General features: G+C 46.5%; 1 protein-coding gene and 1 long non-coding RNA gene across 2 annotated transcripts in view; one reads left to right on the forward strand and one right to left on the reverse strand.

Annotated features, from left to right (window-relative positions):
* Positions 1 to 10,018: 10,018 nt before the first annotated feature.
* LOC118501180 lies at positions 10,019 to 20,358 on the reverse strand. The gene is made up of 4 exons (XR_004903786.1): positions 20,296 to 20,358; positions 15,994 to 16,371; positions 15,380 to 15,450; positions 10,019 to 14,390 (listed from the first exon to the last, which is right to left on the reverse strand). It is a non-coding gene; the product is annotated as an uncharacterized LOC118501180 (long non-coding RNA).
* NECTIN1 (nectin cell adhesion molecule 1) overlaps positions 19,564 to 21,785 on the forward strand; it is a 66,494-nt gene continuing 64,272 nt past the window's right edge. The window contains exon 1 of the mRNA XM_036028398.1: positions 19,564 to 20,488. Within this exon, the coding sequence (XP_035884291.1) occupies positions 20,410 to 20,488 (79 nt within the window). The 5' untranslated portion in view covers positions 19,564 to 20,409. The remainder of the gene's footprint in view (positions 20,489 to 21,785) is intronic.

Below are 21,785 nucleotides of genomic sequence, written 5' to 3' on the forward strand. Positions count from 1 at the left end.
ACTTGATGGCATTTAATGCAAGCAATAAATTTCCATTTTGAACATAAAACTGCATATGCATATACATTTTTCTAAGATTTTAATTTAATTTTTATTTAACATTAATTTTTAAATTACAATTGATATTCAATATTACACCAGTTTCAGGTATACACTATAGTGTGAGACATTTATGCAACTTATCAAATGATCATCTTGATAAGTCTACTAATACTCTTGACACCATACATAGCAATTATAATATTATTGACTGTATTCTCTATGTTGTACTTTACATCCCTGTGACTGTTTTTGTAATTGCCAATTTGTATTTCATAATTCCTTCACCTTTTTTACCTATAATCCCAGCACCCCTTCTATCTGGCAATCATCAATTTGTTCTCTGTATCTATGAGTTTGTTTCTATTTTCTTTCTTCATTTGTTTTTTAAATTTCACATGGAAGTGAAATCATATGGCATTTGTTCTTCTCTCTCTGAATTATTTTACTCAGTCCAATATGCTCTGGGCCCATCCATATTATTGCAAATGACAAGATTTCATTCTTTTTAATTTTTATTTATGTATTTACTTTTAATGTTTAAGTACAGTTGACTGCATATCCCCCCCACCACTCGCCCCACCCCAGCCATCCCCACGTCCCACCCCTGACCCCAATGTCCCTTGGTTTTGCCCATATGTCCTTTATAGTTGTTCCTGAAAACCCCTCCCCCTCTTCTCCCCATTATCCCCTCCCACCTCCCTCCTCGTCACTGTCAGTTTGTTCTTAATTTCAATGTCTCTAGTTATATTTTGCTTGCTTGTTTGTTTGTTTGTTTTGTTCATTAGGTTCCACTTCAAGGTGAGATCATATGGTATTTGTCCTTGACTGCCTGGCTTATTTCACTTAGCATAATGCTCTCCAGTTCCATCCATGCTGTTGCAAAGGGTAGGAGCTCCTTCTTTCTCTCTGCTGCATAGTATTCCATTGTGCAAATGTACCATTGTTTTTTGATCCATTCATTTACTGATAGGTACTAGGTTGCTTCCAGCACTTGGCTACTGTAAATTGTGCTGCTATGAACATTGGAGTGCATAGGTTCTTTTGGGTTGGTGTTTCAGGGTTCTTAGGATATTATATCCCAGCAGTGGAATTTCCAGGTCAAAGGGCAGTTCCATTTTTAGTTTTCTGAGGAAATTCCATACTGTTTTCCACAGTGGCTGCACCAGTCTGTATCCCACCAACAGTGTACTAGGGTTCCCTTTTCTCCACATCCTCTCCAACACTTGTTTGTTGATTTGTTTATGATGGCCACTCTGACTGGTGTGAAGTGGTATCTCACTGTGGTTTTAATTTGCCTCTCTCTGACGGCTAGTGATACTGAGCATCTTTTTGTATGTCTCTGTGCCCTCTGTATGTATGTCCTCCTTGGAGAGGTGTCTGTTCAACTCTTTTGCCCATTTTTGAATGGGTTGTTTGTCTTCCTGGAGTGGAGTCATGTGAGTTCTTTATATATCTTGGAGATCAAACCCTTGTCTGAGGTATCATTGGCAAATATGTTTCCCCATATAGTTGGCTTTCTTTTCATTTTAATACTGTTTTCTTTAGCTATGCAGAAGCTTTTTAATTTGATGAGGTCTCATTTGTTTATTCTTTTCTTTATGTCCCTTGCTTTATAAAGGGTACATATTGGTGAAAATATTGCTGTGTGGGATATCTGAGATTTTCCTGCTGATGTTTTCCTCTAGGACTTTTATGGTATCACAACTTATATTTAAGTCTTTTATCCACCTGAATTTTATATTTGTATATGGTATAAGTTGGTGATCAAGTTCAATTATTTTTTTTTTGCGTGTAGCTGTCCAGATCCTTCAACACCACTTGTTGAAGAGGCTATTTTGACTCCATTTTATGTTTCTGCCCCTTTTGTCAAATATTAATTGACCATAGAGACTTGGGTTTATTTCTGGGTTCTCTATTCTGTTCCAATGCTCTATGTGTCTGTTTTTATGCCAGTACCAGGCTGTTTTGATTACAGTGGCCTTGTAATACAGCTTGGTATCAGGTATTGGGATCCCTCCTACTTTGTTCTTTCTCAAAATTGCTGCAGCTATTCAGGGTCATTTATAGTTCCATATAAATTTCTGAAATGTTTGTTCTATATATGTGAAATATATCATTGGTACTTTAATAGGGATTGCATTGAATCTATCAATTGCTTTGGGTGGTATGGACATTTTGATCATCATGTTTTTTAAAATGTTCAAATATATTGTGGTAGCAGAATAATGGATGCTAAAAATGTTCATGCCTTAATCCTGTGACTTGTGTTTATGTTATGACATGGCAAAGGATTTTGTTGATGTGCTTCAAGTATGGCCCTTGAGATGGAGATATTATCCTGAATTGTCTAGGTGGGCCCAACCTGATCACATGAGTCCTTGAAAGCAGCCAGCCTTTCCTGGCTGGGTTAGAGAAAGATGTGACCACTGAAGGAGATTCATAGATGCAATATTGCTGGCTTTGAAGATGGAAGAAGGGGACACAGGCCAACAAACATGGGCCTCGGGAAGCTGTAAAATGTCAGTAAATGGAGTCATCCATAAGATCACCAGAAAAGAATACAGTCCATCCTACACCTTGATTTTTAACCAGTGAGATTTGTGTCAGACTTCTAGCCTCTGGAACTGTAAGATAATAAATTTGTGTTGCTTTACACCACCAAGTTTGCAGTCATTTGTTACAGCAGCAATAGGAAACTAATATGTGTAAACACTGAGAACACTATCTGGCACATAGTAAGAGCTTAATAAATGGTAGCTCTCTAATATAAATACTATAATTATCATTATCATTATCATCATTACCAGTGTTATAATACTAGGTAGAGGAGACAGACACACTGTTGCTTCCATCCCAGAGCAGCTGCTCAGAGCCTGTATCTCTCTTTACTGGGTGTTGGATTCTTAGTGTAAGGAAGCTAGGAGTAGAGAACATACTCAAAACAAAATGTCACTTGGCACAGGGTACCTGAAGGTGAGAGACAGATGACCCTACTCCCTGCAGTCCCTTTCTTTTAAAGAACAAGAGTGGAAGCACCCTGGGAGGGCAAGATAGGCCTGCCTGGCCCAGGCAGGAGAGCATACCTATAGCTGTCATTGCAGAGATGACAGTTTCAAAGCTTAAGTGTTCTCCAAACAAACCCTACATAACTGGGACTACTACTGTGAAGACAGAGTGTCCAGGAAAAACTAGCCTACTCCAAGAGTTTGGCATCCAAAACCTATACCCGCTATGCTCTATGCCATGGAGTCTATGGGAGTGAACAGAACCTACAGGAGGAAGGACTTCAAGTTAAACAGAAGGGGAACTTTCTCTTGGGAGAAAGCACAGAATGCCAGGTAATGTGAGATTTATTGAGAAGATCCAAAAGAATGAAAAGGGGCACTTCTTCTGAACAGTTGTGTGCTGGGGCAAGGTGGGAGAGGGAGGTAAAATGGCCTCCAGAGGCCCAGTCTGTGATGAGCAATACATTGCCTTCACAGAATAAGCCCCGCCACCACACCCTCTCTTTCTCAGTCCCTCTCCTGACCAAGCGAAAGTGAAGCTTTGCCCCATAGAAACCTCCCAGCCCACCCACCTCTCTTTCTTCCCTTCCAGAAGCCCTTTGTCCCCAGTTTTCCTCTTTAGTGACCATCCATCTTCTCTGAATAGTAGGGGGCTTCAGAAATCTGTTTCCATTTAGATGTTCTACTTCTCAAGAGCCAATGAGCCTGGCTCCAAACTGGCAGCCTTTCATAGTCCTCAGTTCTAAGGTAACCTCAGACTGAGCCCAGCATAGACACTAGACCTCCCCTATCTCAGGGGACAAGGGCCATTTCCCTTCAGGCCTATGACAAAAGACCAATTAGACTGTAAGAACAGGATTCATGCCTGTCTATTCACCACAGGGCCTGACATAGAGTAGACCTCCAAAACCATTTGTTGAATAATGGAACATACTCTAAAAGAGTATACAGCCTTCTCAGAGGGCCCAGGGAAAAAAATGCAAGGCCTTCTCATCTCCCTCTAACGGGACCTCAGCAGAAAGAACCACTCCAAAGAGATGACTGCTTTGCGGTGACTAGAGACAGGAATGAGCTAGTTTGGGGGGACCAGGAGAACCATGGCTTCCTGGTGTAGCTTAACCTCAGCCCAAGGGCTCAGAAGTTTCCAACTATCAGCTCAGAATTGCCTCCCTCCCTCCATCCCCCACCCTCAACCTCCCTTTCTGAGGTTGAGCTCTGAGCTGATGTTCTTTCACTGCTCCCTGATCCCAGCATTCTTGGGCAGCTCATGGATAGTGGAGCCTCTCCTTGGTCTGCCCTCCACCCCCCAACCTCCACCTCACTTTCTGATAAAGAAACTCCCCTTACCACCACCCCTCATGTCTGCATGGGGACCTTGCAGGTCTGCTGCTGATCCAAATTAGAAAAAAAATTCCTCTTTCTCTGGGTGTATGCAGGCCCCATCAGGATACATGCCTGATGAGAAGAGCCTAAGCTGAATTTTAGCCCCATCCACCTCTTGGCCAAATGTCCTTGCACAGTGCACTGCCTGCTCACCTTCACACAGCAGCCCTATTTAACATACTCCAAGGAGTACACCCATTTAAGGGGCCTGATAGATCAACAAGTCTTAACCTCTAATTTTACAAGTGAGGAAGTAGAGAGAGACCCAAAAGGGCAGGGTAGTTTATCCAAAGTCACTCACCAATCTAGTGGCAGACCCAAGGCCAAAGATCCAGATGTCCTGACTCTCAATCTAGTGCTTGTTCCCTTATACTGCTCTACCCAAGCCTCACTCTTGAGAAGAAAAGACAAAACCAGAACAGCAGAACTCCTGAAAGCAGCACCTAGGGAAGTCTTCTTGCACTGATTAGAAGTTATAACCTCATTCCAAACTCTGTCTAGACATAAAATTGAACATAATACTATCTGAACCTTGTATTGCCTAATGCTTGGCTGCTGTGGAACAGAAATACAGATCTTCCCCATTTACTTCCCACCTACCAACCAGCACAGGCCAGCACATCTGCCTTGGCCTAGAAACTCCCAGAGCTTCTTGCTTCAGAGCTCCTGAATCCACAAGTACTGGGAAGATGACTTTTAATTCAGATGAAGATGAGGCAATGGTGATAGGGGAGAGGGGGAGAAAGAGAAGGAGAAGAAGGGAAAGAGCAGGAAGAGAAAGAAGAGGGCAATTTCTGGTACCTTAATTTTTTGCCCAGGGTTCCCAGTTGCCAATAACACCACTGAGTTCTGCTTCCCAGAATAGGTAGTGAAGATACACATAAACACATTCTCACTCCATCACTCTCTGGATTGTGGTCTGCAATGCAATGTACTGACTAAGCTCAGGCAGGCTCATAGCTTCTGGTTTTGAATCCTGGCTTTGTCACTTTGTGTTGCAAAATTTTAGACAAGTGCCTTAACTTCTTTGTGTTTCAGTTTCCTCCTCACTACAACAAACATGACTTCAGAGTTTTTGAAGATTATGAGAGTGAATATAGCAGGTACTCAGTAACCATTAGCTATAACCTATATTGGGGTACTGTTTTTTCACACCTTGTCTTGGCCTTTTTTTTTTTTCAGTGAGGACGGGAGGGGCATTGTCCAGGCTGTCCAGCATAGTTTTCCAATTATTCCAATTGTCAGAGCTGAGATGAACTGCCTTGAGAAGTAGTGAGCTCACTCTCACCAGAAGCAAGCAAGTGGAATCCAGATGAGCATTTGGCATGGATGTGGCAGAAGCAGGTGGGAGTGAGGGATCGCTTCCAAAGCCCCTTCTAGCCCTGAGAGACTCTGAATATGTAAATAAACCCACATCTCCCAGCACCCACATGGGCAGAGCTTTGCCCACAAATGGGGATACAGATGCAAAGGCACACTCTCAACACTGGCTTTAGGGATCAGGGAGGAGTGTTTTAAACTAGGTAAGCCAGCAGCTCCACTCAGCCCATTCCCTAGCACCCAGGCAAGTCCTGTGTACACACAGGCATCCAGGTGGCAAGCAGGATCTTTGAGGCAGGCACTGAGCAAGATTTCAAGTAACCTGCTTCCTACCACTCCCAGTTGTCTTTTTATGGGCACCAACTGCCAGCCCCTGCCAATTTAGTGCACTCCAACTCTAAGACAGAGTTAGGGCAGAGACCAGAACTGAGGCAAGGTAGTAGAGTGTTAGTTTTATCTCTGATGTAGGTGGACTGATGGGAAACCTGGGGTAATTCTGGTAGCCCTGGCCTCTGAAGGATCAGGGTGCCCAGAGAGGTAAGGACTTCCTAACACAGAAATGATGAAGCAGGAATTTGTAGAAGGTTCAAAATTATCACCTCTAGCCAAAGGTCAAATCCAGATCCAGCTCTACCTCCAGGAATAAGATAAGAAAAGAATAGAAATGGACATCACATGGAGGATTATCAATGTGGCAGGGGAAGAGGGAGAATGGGGGAAAAGGTACACGGAATAAGAAGCATAATTGGTATATACAAAATAGACACGAGGATGTTAAGAATAGTATGGGAAATGTAGAAGCCAAAGAACTTATATGCACAACCCATGGATATGAATAAAGGAGGGGATTACTGGAAGGAAGGGACTACAGGGCAGAGGGGTATAAAGGGAGAAGAAATTGGGACAACTGTAATAGCATAATCAATAAAATATACTAAAAAAGAAAAGAGATTCAGGAAATCCTTGCTGCCAAAACCATTCCTGCTCCTGCCTCCTCCACCATCTCACACCACACCCCCACTTCTATTAGGCATTCTGTGGAAAAGACCTGGCACTGATAAACCAGAGCCGCAGCATATTCAAACCTTCCCATCAGCCCAAGATGCATCACTGCACATTATTTCTCTTTGCAACAGCTGTGACAGCAGTTTTTCCATCCTAACAATACTGGCTTCACCTGGTATTAAAAAGAGCCTCTAAGTGCCACAAACATCTTTGCTGGGAGAGACCATGCACCAGAAGGTGAGGGGAGGTAGGCCAGCCTAGGATGAACCATTTGCTACAGATTCCCTCAAAAATGGATGCAAGAATTAGGCAGAGGTGGGGAACAAAGAGCCAGCCTCACAGGGATAGAACTTTCCCCAGGAATATATGTCCAGCCCCATGCCGCCTGGGGGTGCTGGGTGCTTCTGGGTGCTGGGTGTGTATGTCTGTCTGTCTGTGTATCCCCCTCCATCTTTCCTACCACAGCCTGGCCTCTTCCCAATCATTCCCTGTCCCTTTTGGAGACTGAGGAGGGTCACAAAACAACAGAAAGTGTAGGGGGGGAGGGATGGGAAGCCACCTCGTGGGTATTTGCTGCTGTTGAGCCAAGAGGCCTAGGGCTCCCCAGAACCCAGATGCAGTATGCTCCCCTGGAGGGTCTCCACACTCTCTAAACATAGAGGATGGGGCCAACAGAGGCAGTGGCTGGAGCCTCCCCAGACTCTGTGGGCAGTCCCATCCTATACTCTAGGGAACACAGGGACATAAGGGCCCCTGGCCTCACATCCACTAAGTGGTGCTGAGCAGTCATGCACCTCCCACCAGCAGCAGCCCCAATAGCATGGAGGCTCCTAAGGCACCTGGAGGTGAGCTGTTGTGATGGGTGCCTAGTCAAGGACTCACAGGATGGGGGAGAGAGATCGCAACAGCATCCTCTCCTTCATTTATTCATGTCCACTGAATTCCCACGGCCTCAGCACTCAGTTGCATGTTCTTCTCTTGACAGCCTAAATACCTTCCTGGTCAAGAAGCCCACACTCAGAGGGACAAAAGATACATGCAGGAAGAGCTAATCTGAGGCAATCTATACAAAGGCCCAAGGGGGAGGTACAGCTAGTGCTCTGAGCTCAGGAACAAAGTAAAATAAGACACTACAGAACTCTGAGCCAGATTATTTTAGCCATTCTGCTCTGGATAAATCAGATGGGTGAGACTCATCATTCCTTCCAGTACCCGGAACAGGACTAGGCCCTGAGCATACAACTGTGACCAAGTAACACAGTCCCTGCCCTCAGAGTGCTTATATAGCCTAGTGAGGGAGGAAGACATCAGGCAAACAACTACACAAACAATTAACTACAGCTGTCGTAAGTGCAACGGTATGTAAAGATTTAGGGAGGAAGTTTGCACACATACTTGTGGTCACCTGCTCCAGTCCTAACCAGGGTTGAAAATGGGGAAGTTTATGCTGTGGAGAACATGAGCCCACTTCCACTTAGTCCAAAGTAGACCTAAGAAACTGTTGCTAACATCCAAAGCACAATCAAGGCTAGGGTGATTTGTTCCTCTAAGTAAAATGGAAAAAGAACCAACATATACTGAGTGCTTAGTTCTATGTGCCAGGCACAGTTGATGTCTTCTCAGTCTTTACTCTGTGAAGTATATGTTGAGCCCACTTCACAGAAGAGGAGACTGAGTCTCAGGGAGGTAAAGATATAGGCCCCAGGTACCAAGAGACTTCAGGCAAAGCTAGGATTGGAACCCATACCTGCCTGAGTCTAAACCCTTATCTCTTCTGCTTTAATATGCTGCCTCTGGGGCCATATTTAGATGTCCTGCTGGAGGCCCAAGCAGGGAGCCTAAGAGAAAAGAGAAATGGAAAGAGAAAGGGGTAAGGAAGCACCAGACTGTGGCTCTCACCAGCTCCCTTTCACCACCACCAGCCCTTTCTCAGCATCTCCTGAACAAACCACCACAAGCTTAACATTCTGCTCAGTTATCACTCTGCTCCAACTCCAAATGTTTATCAACACATGCTGTAATGTAGTCATCTCCTGGGAAAATACACACCAGGTAATGGATTCTAACAAAAGTGTCAAACAGATTTCCCCTTTCTCCCACCCTCCCACCAGACCAGCACACCCAGGAAGCACCTCTTGTCCTGCTACCCCTCCAGTCCTACAGTGAAGACCTCCTCAGGCAGCTGAGACAGTGACCTGGCAGTGTCCCAAGCATGGTGCACAGGGCAAAGAATGCTTCCCACACTTCATTTCATCAGATCCTCACAGCAGCACTGTAAGGCTGGTCTTACTGTCTCCATTTTGCAGATGCAAAAACTACAGCACAGAGTGATGATAAAACCAGAGTGAAACATCAGCAGCATCAGAAGCAAAGGAAAAGATGATCTTTCTGCCTATTCTTTCACCATCAGGCCATCTTCTACTCTACAGAGCACAGGCCTTTAAAGGAAGCTGTGTCATCCCCTTTGAAAGTTGTTGGATCTGAAGCCTAAGGCCTGGGCCTCCATGGACTTGGCAGGCCTGATATCAGGGGGCTGGCTGCCTGTTCCCTATTTCCGCCCGAGCCAATTAGGGCACAGGGTGCTCAATAGGTCCTGAAAGCTCAACACTGAGCAAAAAGGAGGCTTCACTGTGGTGGGAGAGGAAAGACAGGCTCTGAAAGAGGGAGCACTACCCTGGTTCTTTTCTCTCCCATTCTCCTAAAACCAGACCTTAAAGCCAGCCCAGGCAGAGGGGAAAGAGAGTGCATGCAACTGGGGAGAGATCCCAGGTGGGACAGGATCACCTCACCCCCTACCAAGACCTCCAGGCTCTCCCAGGATCAGCTCCTGTGGCCACACAATCCTAAAAGAAATCAAAATTTACTTTTCCCTCCAACCAAGTCAGTTGTTACTTTCTTCTGATGAGACTTGTAAATGAGACTTTATGGGATTTCTACCTATGGCAGCATCCCTTTATCAACCTCTAATCCCCACTTGTCAGCTGAGGTTCACTCTGGGAAATGCTTTTTTTTATTTTAAATTATTTTATTGTTGTTCAATTACAGTTATCCCTGTTTTCTGCCCACCCCTCACCCCACACCCTCCATACCCACCTCCCTCCCTTGCTCCCACCCTCCCCCTTGGTTTTGTCCATGTGTCCTTTATAGTAGTTTCTGAAAACCCTTCTTCCCACTGTCCCCTCCTCACTCCCCTCTGGCTATTGTTAGATTGTTCTTAATTTCAATGACTCTGGTTATATTTTGTTTGCTTTTTTCTTTTGTTGATTATGTTTTCACTTGAGATCCAGAACCTAATAGCAGGTCCCTGTCCTTGTCCCTGCTTTCCAATGTGAGAGCTATAAGTTGTCAAACAGGCATGGGCCATGGGATATTCACATGGGGAAGTCAGATCTAGGTTCTAGGCCACCTCCCAAATGGCATACTTAACCTCTTCAGTAGATCTGCTACACCTACCTACCTCACTGGAATGCTATGAGGATCAAATGGGTTTTAGTCCTGAAAGCCCTTTGAAAAATATAAAGCAATCCCCCAACCTGGATTCGCTATTATTATTATTATTGTTGTGATTGTGTATAGATAAAACTGGAAGAGCAAATTGTGACATTCTCTATGTTTATGAGAGTGAGTTTGTTGGTGTACACAAAAGTACACACACAGTTTCACAGAAGGATAGAGATTTTGTGTTTGTACCTGCCTTCAAAGGAGCATATGGGGCAATGTATATGAATCTATATTGGTACATGGGCACCCATTTCAGCATTTTAATATAGTATCAGGTTAAAAATAATAATATAATAATCTATGTGCCAGGTGATTTGCTAAACACTTAAATATAGGGGTATGGGACCACTTGGGTGAACAGGCATTAATAGAGTGTGTACTCATTCATCACATGCAGGTAGCAGGGAATCTCTCCATGCGCTTGCCTGAGTTTCAGTGAAAGTGTGAACATAAATGTCAGTGAATCTGTGTGGACACATGTGTATGTGTACAAATATATGTAAATGGGTGTATACCCACCTCCCTGTACCTGGACTGATTGATGTAATTGTTCATTACATATTAGCTGCCTGGGATGCCCTGAGTTCATTGCCATGCAGCCATGAAGCCCACACACACATTGTGGTGATAGAAGCATGCTTGGAAGGGTGGGGAGAGGGGTGCCACTCTGCTCTCTATAGGCACAGTCTGTGCCAGGCAGCAAGGCCCCTGCCAGGGGAAGGTTTGGATTGACTATAATAAGCTTGGAGCCACAGAAGTGCTCAGCAATGAGCCAGGCTGAGAGACCCTGGGAGCAGGACAGACAGAGCTGGCACCTTCAGGTCCAGAGGACATGACCATAATAGGCTAAACCTGGTACCAGACCCAGGAATACCATCTTAGCATAGTAAGGGTTGGGGCTGTTGAGTTGCCAGGTGTGAAACATCCTGGCCTCCTCAGTGCCTCCAGGATTAAGTCCACATTCCCTAACATCATGCAAGGCCCTCACAACCTGGCACAAACCTCCCCGGCCCCTCTCTCCCTCTGCTCATGTACTGCACCAGACAGTCTTACTCAATTTTTGATACATCCAGTTCCCCGGGCCTTTTTGTTGCTTTTCCTTCTGCCTAATTTCTCTACATGACATCCCTGGCTAGCCAGCCCTCATCCCTCGGGGCTCATCTCACCTCTATAGGAACGTCACCCTGACCCTTCCTTACCTCCTAGATTAGAAGCGTCCCCACACACAGGAAGTTCCTACTGACATCTAGATTTCCCTTTATCCCACTTCCTGATAGATCCTTTCTTCCCTATTAGACTTTGGCACCAGGAAAGAAGGGAGCATGTCTCAGTAATTAATTCATGGCTTTATTCCAATGCCTGGCATGGCATCTGGTCAAATATTTGTTGAACTATTGCTAAAAGCCTGTTATATGAGAGTGGTTAAGCTCCCCATATCTAAATCATGATGTGCATCTGAACAGGATCTTCGTCTCTCAGGTCTCAAGGCTGGGGAGAACACCCCTTCCCCTATGCCCCCCTCCTCTGTCCCACCCCACCAATAGTAATCATTATCCCCAACAGGTGTAAAGATGGTAGAGTTTACAAAGTACTTTTACAAACATCCTGGAAGTCATCAACACCATTTTACAAATGAGAAAACTGAGGCATAGAGAGCTTAAAGTGGCTCATTAATAGGGTGACCAATTCGTTCTGGTTGGCCAGAACTTTACCAGTTCCAGCACGGAAGTCCCATGTCCTGGAAAGCCCCTCAGACCCAGGCAAAAATGGGACAGTTGGTCACACTTCTTATCCACAGTTAGTAATAGCAGATCCAAGACAAAATCCTTGGACTCCTGACTTCAAATCATATACCCTCTACTTGCTCAACTTCCTCCTGAGGTTTCTCAAAATTCAGTGACCTGCCTGGGCACTGTCTATTCTTTGTATGTCATTTCAAGGCCACTTGACACCCTCCTGGAACATGTCTCCTCACAAACAAGTGCTCAAGGATTGCAGGGCATTCATATTAATCTAAATTAAATATAATTCAGAGGCTGATTTCTGGAGGAAAACCACTTTACATAATATAGAAAAATTAAATCTACTATTACAATAATCTCACAATGATATTGAAATAAATCTTAAAATAAAAAACTTTACCCACAAATTATTTTCATTTATCCATGTTGCCTTCATTTTATAGGTGCATTTTTTTTACAGAATTGTAATGCAATGTATATACATCATGCTTGTTTTCTTTCTACTTCACATTATAGAAATCTGGTTTTCATTTTCCTCATTCCAGATCCTCCACATCACTAACAACCCTCATTAGACTGGATCACAGGGAGCTGGGTTCAGAGCTACCTGCTTCTTGAAGGACTCCCTTTTCAGGGCCCCAGCTGGGCTTCTGCAGGTTGCCGTGTAAACCCTGTCTTCGTGTGTGTGTGCTGTTTGCAGGGCAGAGGGACATAGTTTCATCAGATCCTAAAAAGATCTGAAACCCAAAGAAGTTAATTAAGATCCATAATCCCCTAGAGAAGGATGTGCAGGCTCATCTCTATGCTCCCAGGGCTGCCTTCTCTACTGGGTTTGGGCTGACCCAGAAATTCTGGTCTCCCTTACAACAAATTCCATTTCTCAGCTTCCATATGGCTCTCAAAAAAATCAGGTTTCTTTATAAGGTAGTCCATCCTGATAATTATTTTGACCACAACACCCCCTCATCCTGGATCTAAAGGCACCATTGAAAAGAAGAGAGTGTAGGTGGGAGGTTGAGTATCTTCTTCTTCTTTCTAAGTCCCTTCCCTTTTTCCTCTTTCTACACTGGGCATGATCCAGGTTAAAGTCATACCCAGCCCTGTCCTAACTGCTCATCTAAGCTTCTTGGTCCATGCAGTTCCTCACTGAAAATGAAAACCTCTTCTCAGTACTGCTATTGAGTTCTAGGTATAGCCACCCCAAGTCAGGGAGGAATACGGCCTCCAGTCACGTCCAGAATGCCTTAGGATTTTGGATGTGGTGATTCACAGGAATATATTGAAAGCCTCCTGACCAGAGCCAGGGCATAGACAAATCTTCTGAACTCCCTTCTTGCTGAAAAATTGGGTGGCTCAAGATGGAACTAGGGCCTTTCTATCATTGCTCAGAGCTCCAGCTCCCAAAGTCAGACAAATCCCTGGCACACCATGGCCCACAAGGGAGAGACTGGCTGCCTGTTTGCCATCATGGTATCACTCTGAGGTGGTAGATCATTGGACCTGGAAGGCAGCTGTGTTCAGCTGCACCATTGTTCCCAACAGCAATAGCAGCCATGGCAATAGGGAGGCTCTGCAGTGATCTCTGTAAGAATAACAATTAAAAGTTACATAGCACTGTGGGATACAGAGGCACCATCATGATCACCACAGCTACCAGAATGGTGACAACAGTAACTAGATGCTGTGGTTTCCCAGCTACCCACAGGAGCACTGCCAGGGGTGAGGTTGGCCTGTCAGGTTAAAGAAGGGGGCACCCATGCCATGCCAGTGGGCTCTCTCTGGGACTGGCTAGGGCTTTGATCATATTCCCTCCATGGGATTTCTCCTCTTCCTCTCCTCTCTCCTTGCCCTTAGCTTCAACTGACCCCAGACTGGGAACACAGGAGTGGGTGACCCCATTCAGCATACCACTCTAATATATGTTCAAGTTTATTTTCTCCTAGCAATGGATATCAGGGTGTTGTGACATCTCAGGGACTTCTTAATAGGATTGCCTTCACATCAAAGTTAGCTTTATTAGCCAATTACTGAATGACAGTGAGGGGCCTGCAGTATGGCCTGAAAGGGAAGTCATTATTGTATTGACTTTGGGCCTTCTCCAAACCTAATAGCTGCCTCTCTGAAAAAGCCTTTGGAAGCTAAAGGAGGGCTTTGAAGAAGGTTTCCTGGGGACGACCCCTCCCACAGGGCTGATCTCTGTCTGGTCACTGCCCCCAACCATGGTATAGATGAGAGAGCTGGGTCCAAGTGCCTGTCCTTCAAATGGGATGCCATTCCTGCAGTCATCCAGTCTCAAAGCCAGGATGGAATGTGGAATTCATCAGATCAACTCTCCATGCCAGGACAAGAATCCCATCTACAGCATTCCTAATAAATGGATCTGGGCCTCAGTCTGTTAAGGGACAGGGAGTTCATTCCATTGCTCTTTCCCTCAGTCTGTTAAGGGACAGGGAATTCATTCCATTGCTCTTTCCCTAAATATTCTTCCCTAGAATAAATTACAATCTACTTCCCCATCACATACACCCAGTAATCTTGATTCTTCTCTGTGAAAGCACATAGACTACACTGGTTCCTTCTCCCTTCGAGTTTTGGAAGATTGCTAAGTACATTTCCATTCCACCTCCTTTGGTCTTCCCATTACAAGATCTGAAGCCACCTTCTGTCTTCTCTCTACAGGTAACCTCAATTCCGACTTTACTACAATGACCTTATTATTAACTTCCCTGCTTTCTACTCCAAAACTTCTATCTCCACTGTTCTCTTCATCTTCCCTCCAGGTTTAAAGAAGTCTGAGTCCTCTCCTTTACAAGGCTAAGCCCTCTCCTCCCCTAGTTTCATCATCAAGGCCTCCTCTAGAGCCTGATCCATGAAGTACAAATTGTCACTTCCTACACTGTTTCTCCAATCTTCTCTGTCTACTACCATCTTTCTCTCTGCTTCTAAGATACTCAGTAACTTTTGATTTCCCATCCAAAAGGAGAAAATAGGCTCCTTGGCATATGTTATGTTAACCCTCTCCAAGCTTCTGATCCATTTTGCTCATTCTGCCCACCACCAAACTTCTCAAAAGTAGGGTAAACACTTGCTGCCTCTGCTTTTTCACTTCCATTTGCTCTTTCTCTCACTTTGATATGGGTTCTGCCCCTGCCCAGCCACCAACACCACCCTCTCAAAGGTCACTAGTGCATTTGCCATGATTTCCAAAGACCTCTCCTGATCACCACCTGGGTTCTATGGTTTCTGACACTGTTGGCAACTTCGTCCTCCATTAAATTCACTTCTCATTTGGCTTCCATGGCCACATTCTCTCCTTCCTTCCCTCCTTCCTCACTGACCAATCCTCATCTGTCAGTCCTACTTACATTATTGACAATTCACCTGAAAATATAGCTCTGACAGCTCTCAATAAGTGCTCCTCAGTTCAGAAATCTTCAATGGCTCACCACCACCTATAGAAAAGAAAATCATGGAATTATAGAATAATGAAACTATGCATAATACATAATATATAATGTAATAATATATCAGGGGGGGTTCAAACATTTTTAAGCAGCACAACCCATTAACAAGAATTTTTCTCAGCATCCCAACATTTAAAGACCATGAAAACAATGTGCTCTTTAAACATGGATCTTATGAAAGTGGGGTGTGGGGAACCCAGGAACTTCTAGGGGTTTCACAACACTATTGAAAAAATCATTGAATAAATTAAATTGCTCAGTCTGCAGATGAGAAAACAGGCCAGGAGAGTGGGAAAGTGATTGGTAGGAAGCAGCATAGGATATGAGGCAGTAAATCAACACATTTTCATTAAGTGCCTACCAAGTTCCAGGCACATTCTAGGTGCTTGGGATAAAACACAAACTAGACTAACGTGGTCCTGCCCTGGAGGGGCTGACGGCCCAGTAGGGAATTAATCAAGTGTTATAAACAACTACCGAAGTGATTATAAATATGCAAAGAGCTGTGAGAACATGTAGGAAGAGACTCACATGGTCTGAAGAGCAGAGTGGGCCACCCTGGGGAAATCACATGTGTAACCTGAGCACTAAAGAATAGATGAGTAACTGGTCAAAAAGAAGGAGAAGAGCACTGGTGCAGATGTAACAGCTTAAGTGAAGATTGAAGAGATGAGTTTGATGGCTGGAATCTCAGGAAAGCCCAGCAACTCCCACTCAAAGCCCTGGAGCTGTGTGAGACAGGTTGCAGAAGCAAAAGCCCCACAGGCCTTGCTGAGTACTTGACGTACTTGACGCCAGCCTCAGAAGTTGGCAGGCCAAGGAAGGGTTCTCGGGTGTTGTGATCTGATCATTGAATTAGAAGACAATCCACTGCTAGACTCAATGTGGAATGGAATTGTGGGTTGGATTCTGGAACATAAAACAGACATTAGTGGAAAAATGAGAAATCTGAATAAGTTCCATAGTTTCATTAATAGTGTTATATAACATGCTAATTTCTTAGATTTGACAAATGTACAGTGGTTATATAAGAAGTTAACATTGGGAAAGCTAGATGAAGGACATATGGAAATGCTGTATCTTCTTGGCAACTCTTCTGTAAATCCAAAACTATTTCAAAATAAAGATATATCTATATCTATCTATCTATCTATATATATTATCTTTATATATATATATAATTCTGGCATCATGGCAGAGAGAAGCAAAACTGGATGTGGAGAGAAAGATAAGTAATAATAATGACTAATACCTAAAAAGTTTTTCCTGTACACCAGCCATTGTCCCAAGCACTGAATTTAACCCTGACAACTCCATGAGGTAGATGCTATTATTTCCCCTTATTACACAGATGAGGAATCTAAGCACAAAGAGGTTAAGTCACTTGCCTAAGACTAACACAACTACTGAGTGGAAGAGCTTGGGTTTAAGGATTTGAATCCAAGCAGTGTAGCTCCAGAGTCCTGGGGACTTGACCATTACATTTTATTCCTTCCATTCAGTGTGCACAGGTTATATTGCCAGAGGATATTACAAGGTTCAAGTAGAAATTATGTGTGCATGGCCTAGGGTGATAACAGTAGAAATAGCACAATTATCACTAAACTTAAGATAAATATTGGAAGCAGAATCAAGAGCATTACATTTTAAATTGGAATATGGCAGTTAAAGAAGAGGGAAGAAGCAAGAATGACTCCTAGGTTTCCAGCTTAAGAGTAAGGACCAGAACCTAGTCTCCTGACAGTTGGTCCTTGCTTCTTCCTGCCACTGAAGGGAACCCTGTAGATGGTTCACAATCTGTCTGTCCCTTTCTCTTACACATCCCCAGAATGCAAAATAAACTGGACCACTTGCTGTTTCCACATAGGCTCTGACCTCTCTTACCTTTATGTCCTTATACAAGTTGTTCCCTTCACCAAAATTCTCTCCTCCATCTCCCTTGGTTCAAATCTGATCCACACCGCAGGGCTCATTAAAACGTCTCTTCCAGAAGCCTTTCCTGCTGTCCACAATGAGAAACACTCACTCTCTCCTTTAGAGGCCACCATGTTTTGGCTCTCTTTGGCAGCAACCTACCACCCTAGAATATAGTTATTTGAGGATGGTATTGGCTGTTGCTCACTCTTGTTTCCTCAGCACCTAGCACAGCACATACTTAAAAAGACCCCTGTTTCCTTTCTGAGTAAACGTACTACACACACACACACACACCACCTGGCACCCATGGGGGTGCTCTGTGTGTTTTAGGGGCTTATTTTTAAAGATGTTGAGTGGGTTATCAGGCAGTCTCATTTACTTTCCTCCATATTCTCCACCCAACCCATCCCAGGCAGTTGTACCAACAACCAGATGCACCCTCTCTGGAACCCATTAGCAGAAGATCTAAGAAACCTTACCCAAAGATGGAGAGGTGTGAGAGCATGAGCAGGAAATGAACAGTCCTTGGTGTACCTGGAACTGCCTCCTCAAACCCATCTACTCAATTCTTACAACATGCCAGGCAGAGTCTGAGACCACAGCAATGAACATAATTCAGCCCCAGCCCTAAACGTGCTTAGAGGCCAGTGAGGAGGTACCTGGCTACCAGACTGAGCTACCGCAAATCATGATTAGGCATTCCCCAGTGTAAAACCCTCCTGCTGGCTGTCTAGAATTCATGTACACTAGGATTTTCTTTTCTCCAAGTCAGGCTCAGGCTGCAACCAAGCATTCTGAGGCCCTACTCATTCAGCTGTTGCTGGCCTTCCTGCCTTTTTTCATGCTTACTGAGCTACCTTGAATCCAGTCTCTTCACTGCCTTCTCTCTTCAGTACATGCCTGTCTGAAATGACTGACTCAGCCCCTGTGGAGACCCCACCACCACCTCCGCACCAAACTGCCTATCTTTCCCTTTATCCTTCATCTAGACTGAGTGCCTTTAGGACAATGATGATATCTCTGTATATCTCAGCCTGATACAGTGTTTGGTAACAAGAATGCATGGTTAGATTCGTTGAAGGTAAATACATGAGTATGGGTGTGTTCCTGTGACTGCAGAATTAAATGACTTCAGCCAGAAACCAAAAGAATGAAAAAGTGGTGTGCCCTGCTTGCCCACCCTCCCACTCTTCCTACTCCCTGGAAGTAGAATTTACATTTTGTGAGGAACAGCCACTTCCCCTCTGCTCCTGCTGGCTGGGCAAAGGGCAGCAATGGGCAAAGGGAGAATCCTCTAGCCAGGTGTCTGGCTAGGGCTAGGTTCTGCTTAGATGTCTATCTGCCTGTCTGTGACTGTCTGCCTGCCTCCTCCTGGGGAAGAGGATGGGGATAGGAGATCCAGAGGCAAAGAGGAGAGGGTAGGCTTCAAACTGCCAAGGGCCTCTAGGACCTGACACCTTGGCAAGAAGCCAAGCCATCAACATGGGGATGTGGTGATTGGTGAAGGGGGTGGAGCAGAGTGCATGCCTTGACTAGGACACTGAGGGGATGGACTACTTTCTCAGGAATCCCGCAAATCACTCAAAACAAGTGTCATCAAAGGGAAAAGAGCTCCCTTTAATGCTCTATTTGGGGAGGGGTTCAGTTTTTCGGCAAATGAACTCTTGAAGGGTACGGGAATTAGAAAAGACTGAAACCCTCAGTGGCCCATCTCACCCACTACCCCCCCACCGCTGGCTTCTCCAGAAGGTTCCTCGTATAGCTGCCTCTCCATTTGGCAACCAGATGATGGAGAGGAGGTCTGGCTCTGGGTTCTAATCCAACTCTGTCACCCTTTGCCCTTGTGCCTCTGGGCAAGTCGCCTTACCCTTTTGGGGGCCTTTGTTTCCTCATCTGTAAAAAATGGGGCCAGGACTGAAGTAGAGGTCCTGTGGAAGCCTTTTCGGCTCCTACTTGAATAGATCCGTGTGACGGCGGACTGCGCGTTTGTCCTTCCTCGGGTCTTAGCTCCACCCCCACCAAGCAGCTCCTTCCCAAGCGCCGGCCGCTAGGGGTCACTGCCTCCCTTTTCAGCGACGGAGGCGCGCGGCTAGTCCTCCTACCCTCTCCCGGGCTGAAAGGCTGCGGAAGGGGCAACTCCCGAGCCAGTGGGCCTGAACGGGATACTACAACCCTCGCTAGGGCTCTGCCTCTGCCCGAAGCCGGAAGGTGCTCGCATTCACGCGGAGGCCGGGCTGGGCGTGGGCCCCGCAGCGGAGCAGGGAGGGAGTTAACGCTAACTCCTCCCCTCCCCCTGACATCACTGGACGAGCGAGGTGGAGGCTGGCGCTGGGCGTGTGAGAGAAGGAGCGAGAGGAAGGATCGTGGCTTCACTCTGTACCCTGGCAGCTCCACATTGTTGCGGATCGCCTCGGCCCGGCAGAACGGCGGTGGAGGCGGGGACACGTGGCGCACCCGCCTGGCTCTCCTCTCGGAGTCGCACAGCCCGAGCAGCCCCGGCTGCTGGCCACTGGGCCGCGAGCCTACTGCCTGGGCCCCGAGCCCACCAAGCCGCCCGCCCTGCCCGCCGCTTGGGCTCGTCCACTCCCCACCCCTCCCCCTCAGAGGACGGTGGGCCATGGACGCCAGCAAGTTGGAGGCGAGCGCGAGGGTGTGAGTGCGCCCGGAGCCGGGAGCCCCACGCTGCTGGGCACCCGGGCTTCTAGGGGGTGGGTCCTTCTCTCCAGACCGCTCTGTGTGGAAGAAGAGGGTGGGGAACGGCGCGGGGAGGAGAACAGAGGAGGAAAGGGGGCATGATTCCTGCAACCAGCGAGGGGCATCTGCCGAGCCTCTGAGCCACCGGTAACCTAGGGCCTGGATTGCTGCCGTGCTGAGCCCACCCCACCCACCCAGCCGCGGCCAACCGCTGCGGCTTACCTCGATCCTCGAGCGCGCGCCGGCCGCCAAGGGTCTGTCTTCATCTTCCACCTGGTTTCTGGAGCTCGAGGAGCGCTTTCCTCAATACCCTTCTCGCTGGATCTCCGGCCCCCAATGGCTCGGATGGGACTAGCGGGTTCCGCTGGACGCTGGTGGGGACTCGCTCTCGGCTTGACTACATTCTTCCTCCCTGGTAAGCGCGTTCTGCCTCTGCCTTTTTATCATTTTTTCCCCATCCAATGGCTCCCTGGGGCGGGAGCTGGATGGCAAGCAGGTCTGAGTTGTAGGGATCGAAAGGAACCAGAAAAGTTGGGTCAGGACTTAGGTAAGAGGCTGGGGAGGGGGGAAAGGCACAGCAGAGAAAGAAGCCAAGTAGCCTGACTCGCAGGGAAGCAGTAGAATGCAAGTCTCTATGTAGCAAGAGAGAGCACCTTCTCCCCTCAGTTTCCCCCAACACACACACTATATATATACTTATATTTATATTTATTTATATTTATATTTGTTTATATTTATTTATATATAAATAGGATTCTATTTATTTAATAACCCTGCTTGTTATGTAAATGCAAAATAACTACCGCAGTCACCGTCTTGGGGAAAAGAGACAACAGCCCCTGGGGAGAGGGCGTCAGTCTCCGAGCTGGTGGGCTGTAGGTTTGGAGGGTGGCTGGGGTGCTTCGTTTCTTTCTCAGGCTCCTTTGCCAGACTCTTGGGTGCTCGGGCCCCTCCGGCACCAAGTCGCCCCACATCTCGGCCCGCTACTGAGGCACTAGCAGATCTTTGCTCACCTGAGCTTCCCTTCCGGGAGAGTGAGGCCGGATCAGCGAGTCAGCTCAACCTCCCAGCCTTGGCGGGGCGGGGCTTCTCCTCGGAACTCCGCCGCCCGTTTGCGGGGGGCTCTCCCCCGAGAATACGCCGCGGGCTTCGTGCCAGCCTGGTGGCTGCATGACCCACTTTCCCGAGGTTGCCCTTCCTTAAAGGGCTGGGGTTCGAGGAGTGGCTGAGGAGTTCATCGGACGCTCGAGCCTTGGGTAGCCTGTCTTGGCCCCTCTGACCAGTAGGATGGGAGCGGAGGCGGGGACCAGTCCCTTGGTTTAGTGCTGGAGAATGGACTGGAAAATGTGTTTAGGAGTCCCCTTGCCTGAATTTAACCCTTTGTGTCTCAGTAGCTGGCGACACTTGTGCTCGTCCGAGACTGCGGGGGCGGGGCGTTTCCTCCAGAAAGAAAGCTGAAACCACCACCCCCACCACCCCCGCTGTAGCTAGGTGGGGGGGTTTAGGGGCAGGGTAGGGACTTGGCTGGAGCCCATGGCCGTGGCCTTAGTGTGGCAGAGTAAAGGGTCGGAGTACAGAGAGACTAGCTCCGCTGGGGCAAGAATATGAGATAGTGGGCGCCGTTGGCAGTGACCAGGATGAAATTCCTGCGGTACAGCAGACTCGCCGGGTAGTTTGTTTCCAGGGGCCATCCTGGCTGCGGAGTTTCAGGG

Source organism: Phyllostomus discolor, chromosome 6 (assembly GCF_004126475.2).
Source record: "Phyllostomus discolor isolate MPI-MPIP mPhyDis1 chromosome 6, mPhyDis1.pri.v3, whole genome shotgun sequence".
Classification (NCBI taxonomy): Eukaryota; Metazoa; Chordata; class Mammalia; order Chiroptera; family Phyllostomidae; genus Phyllostomus; species Phyllostomus discolor.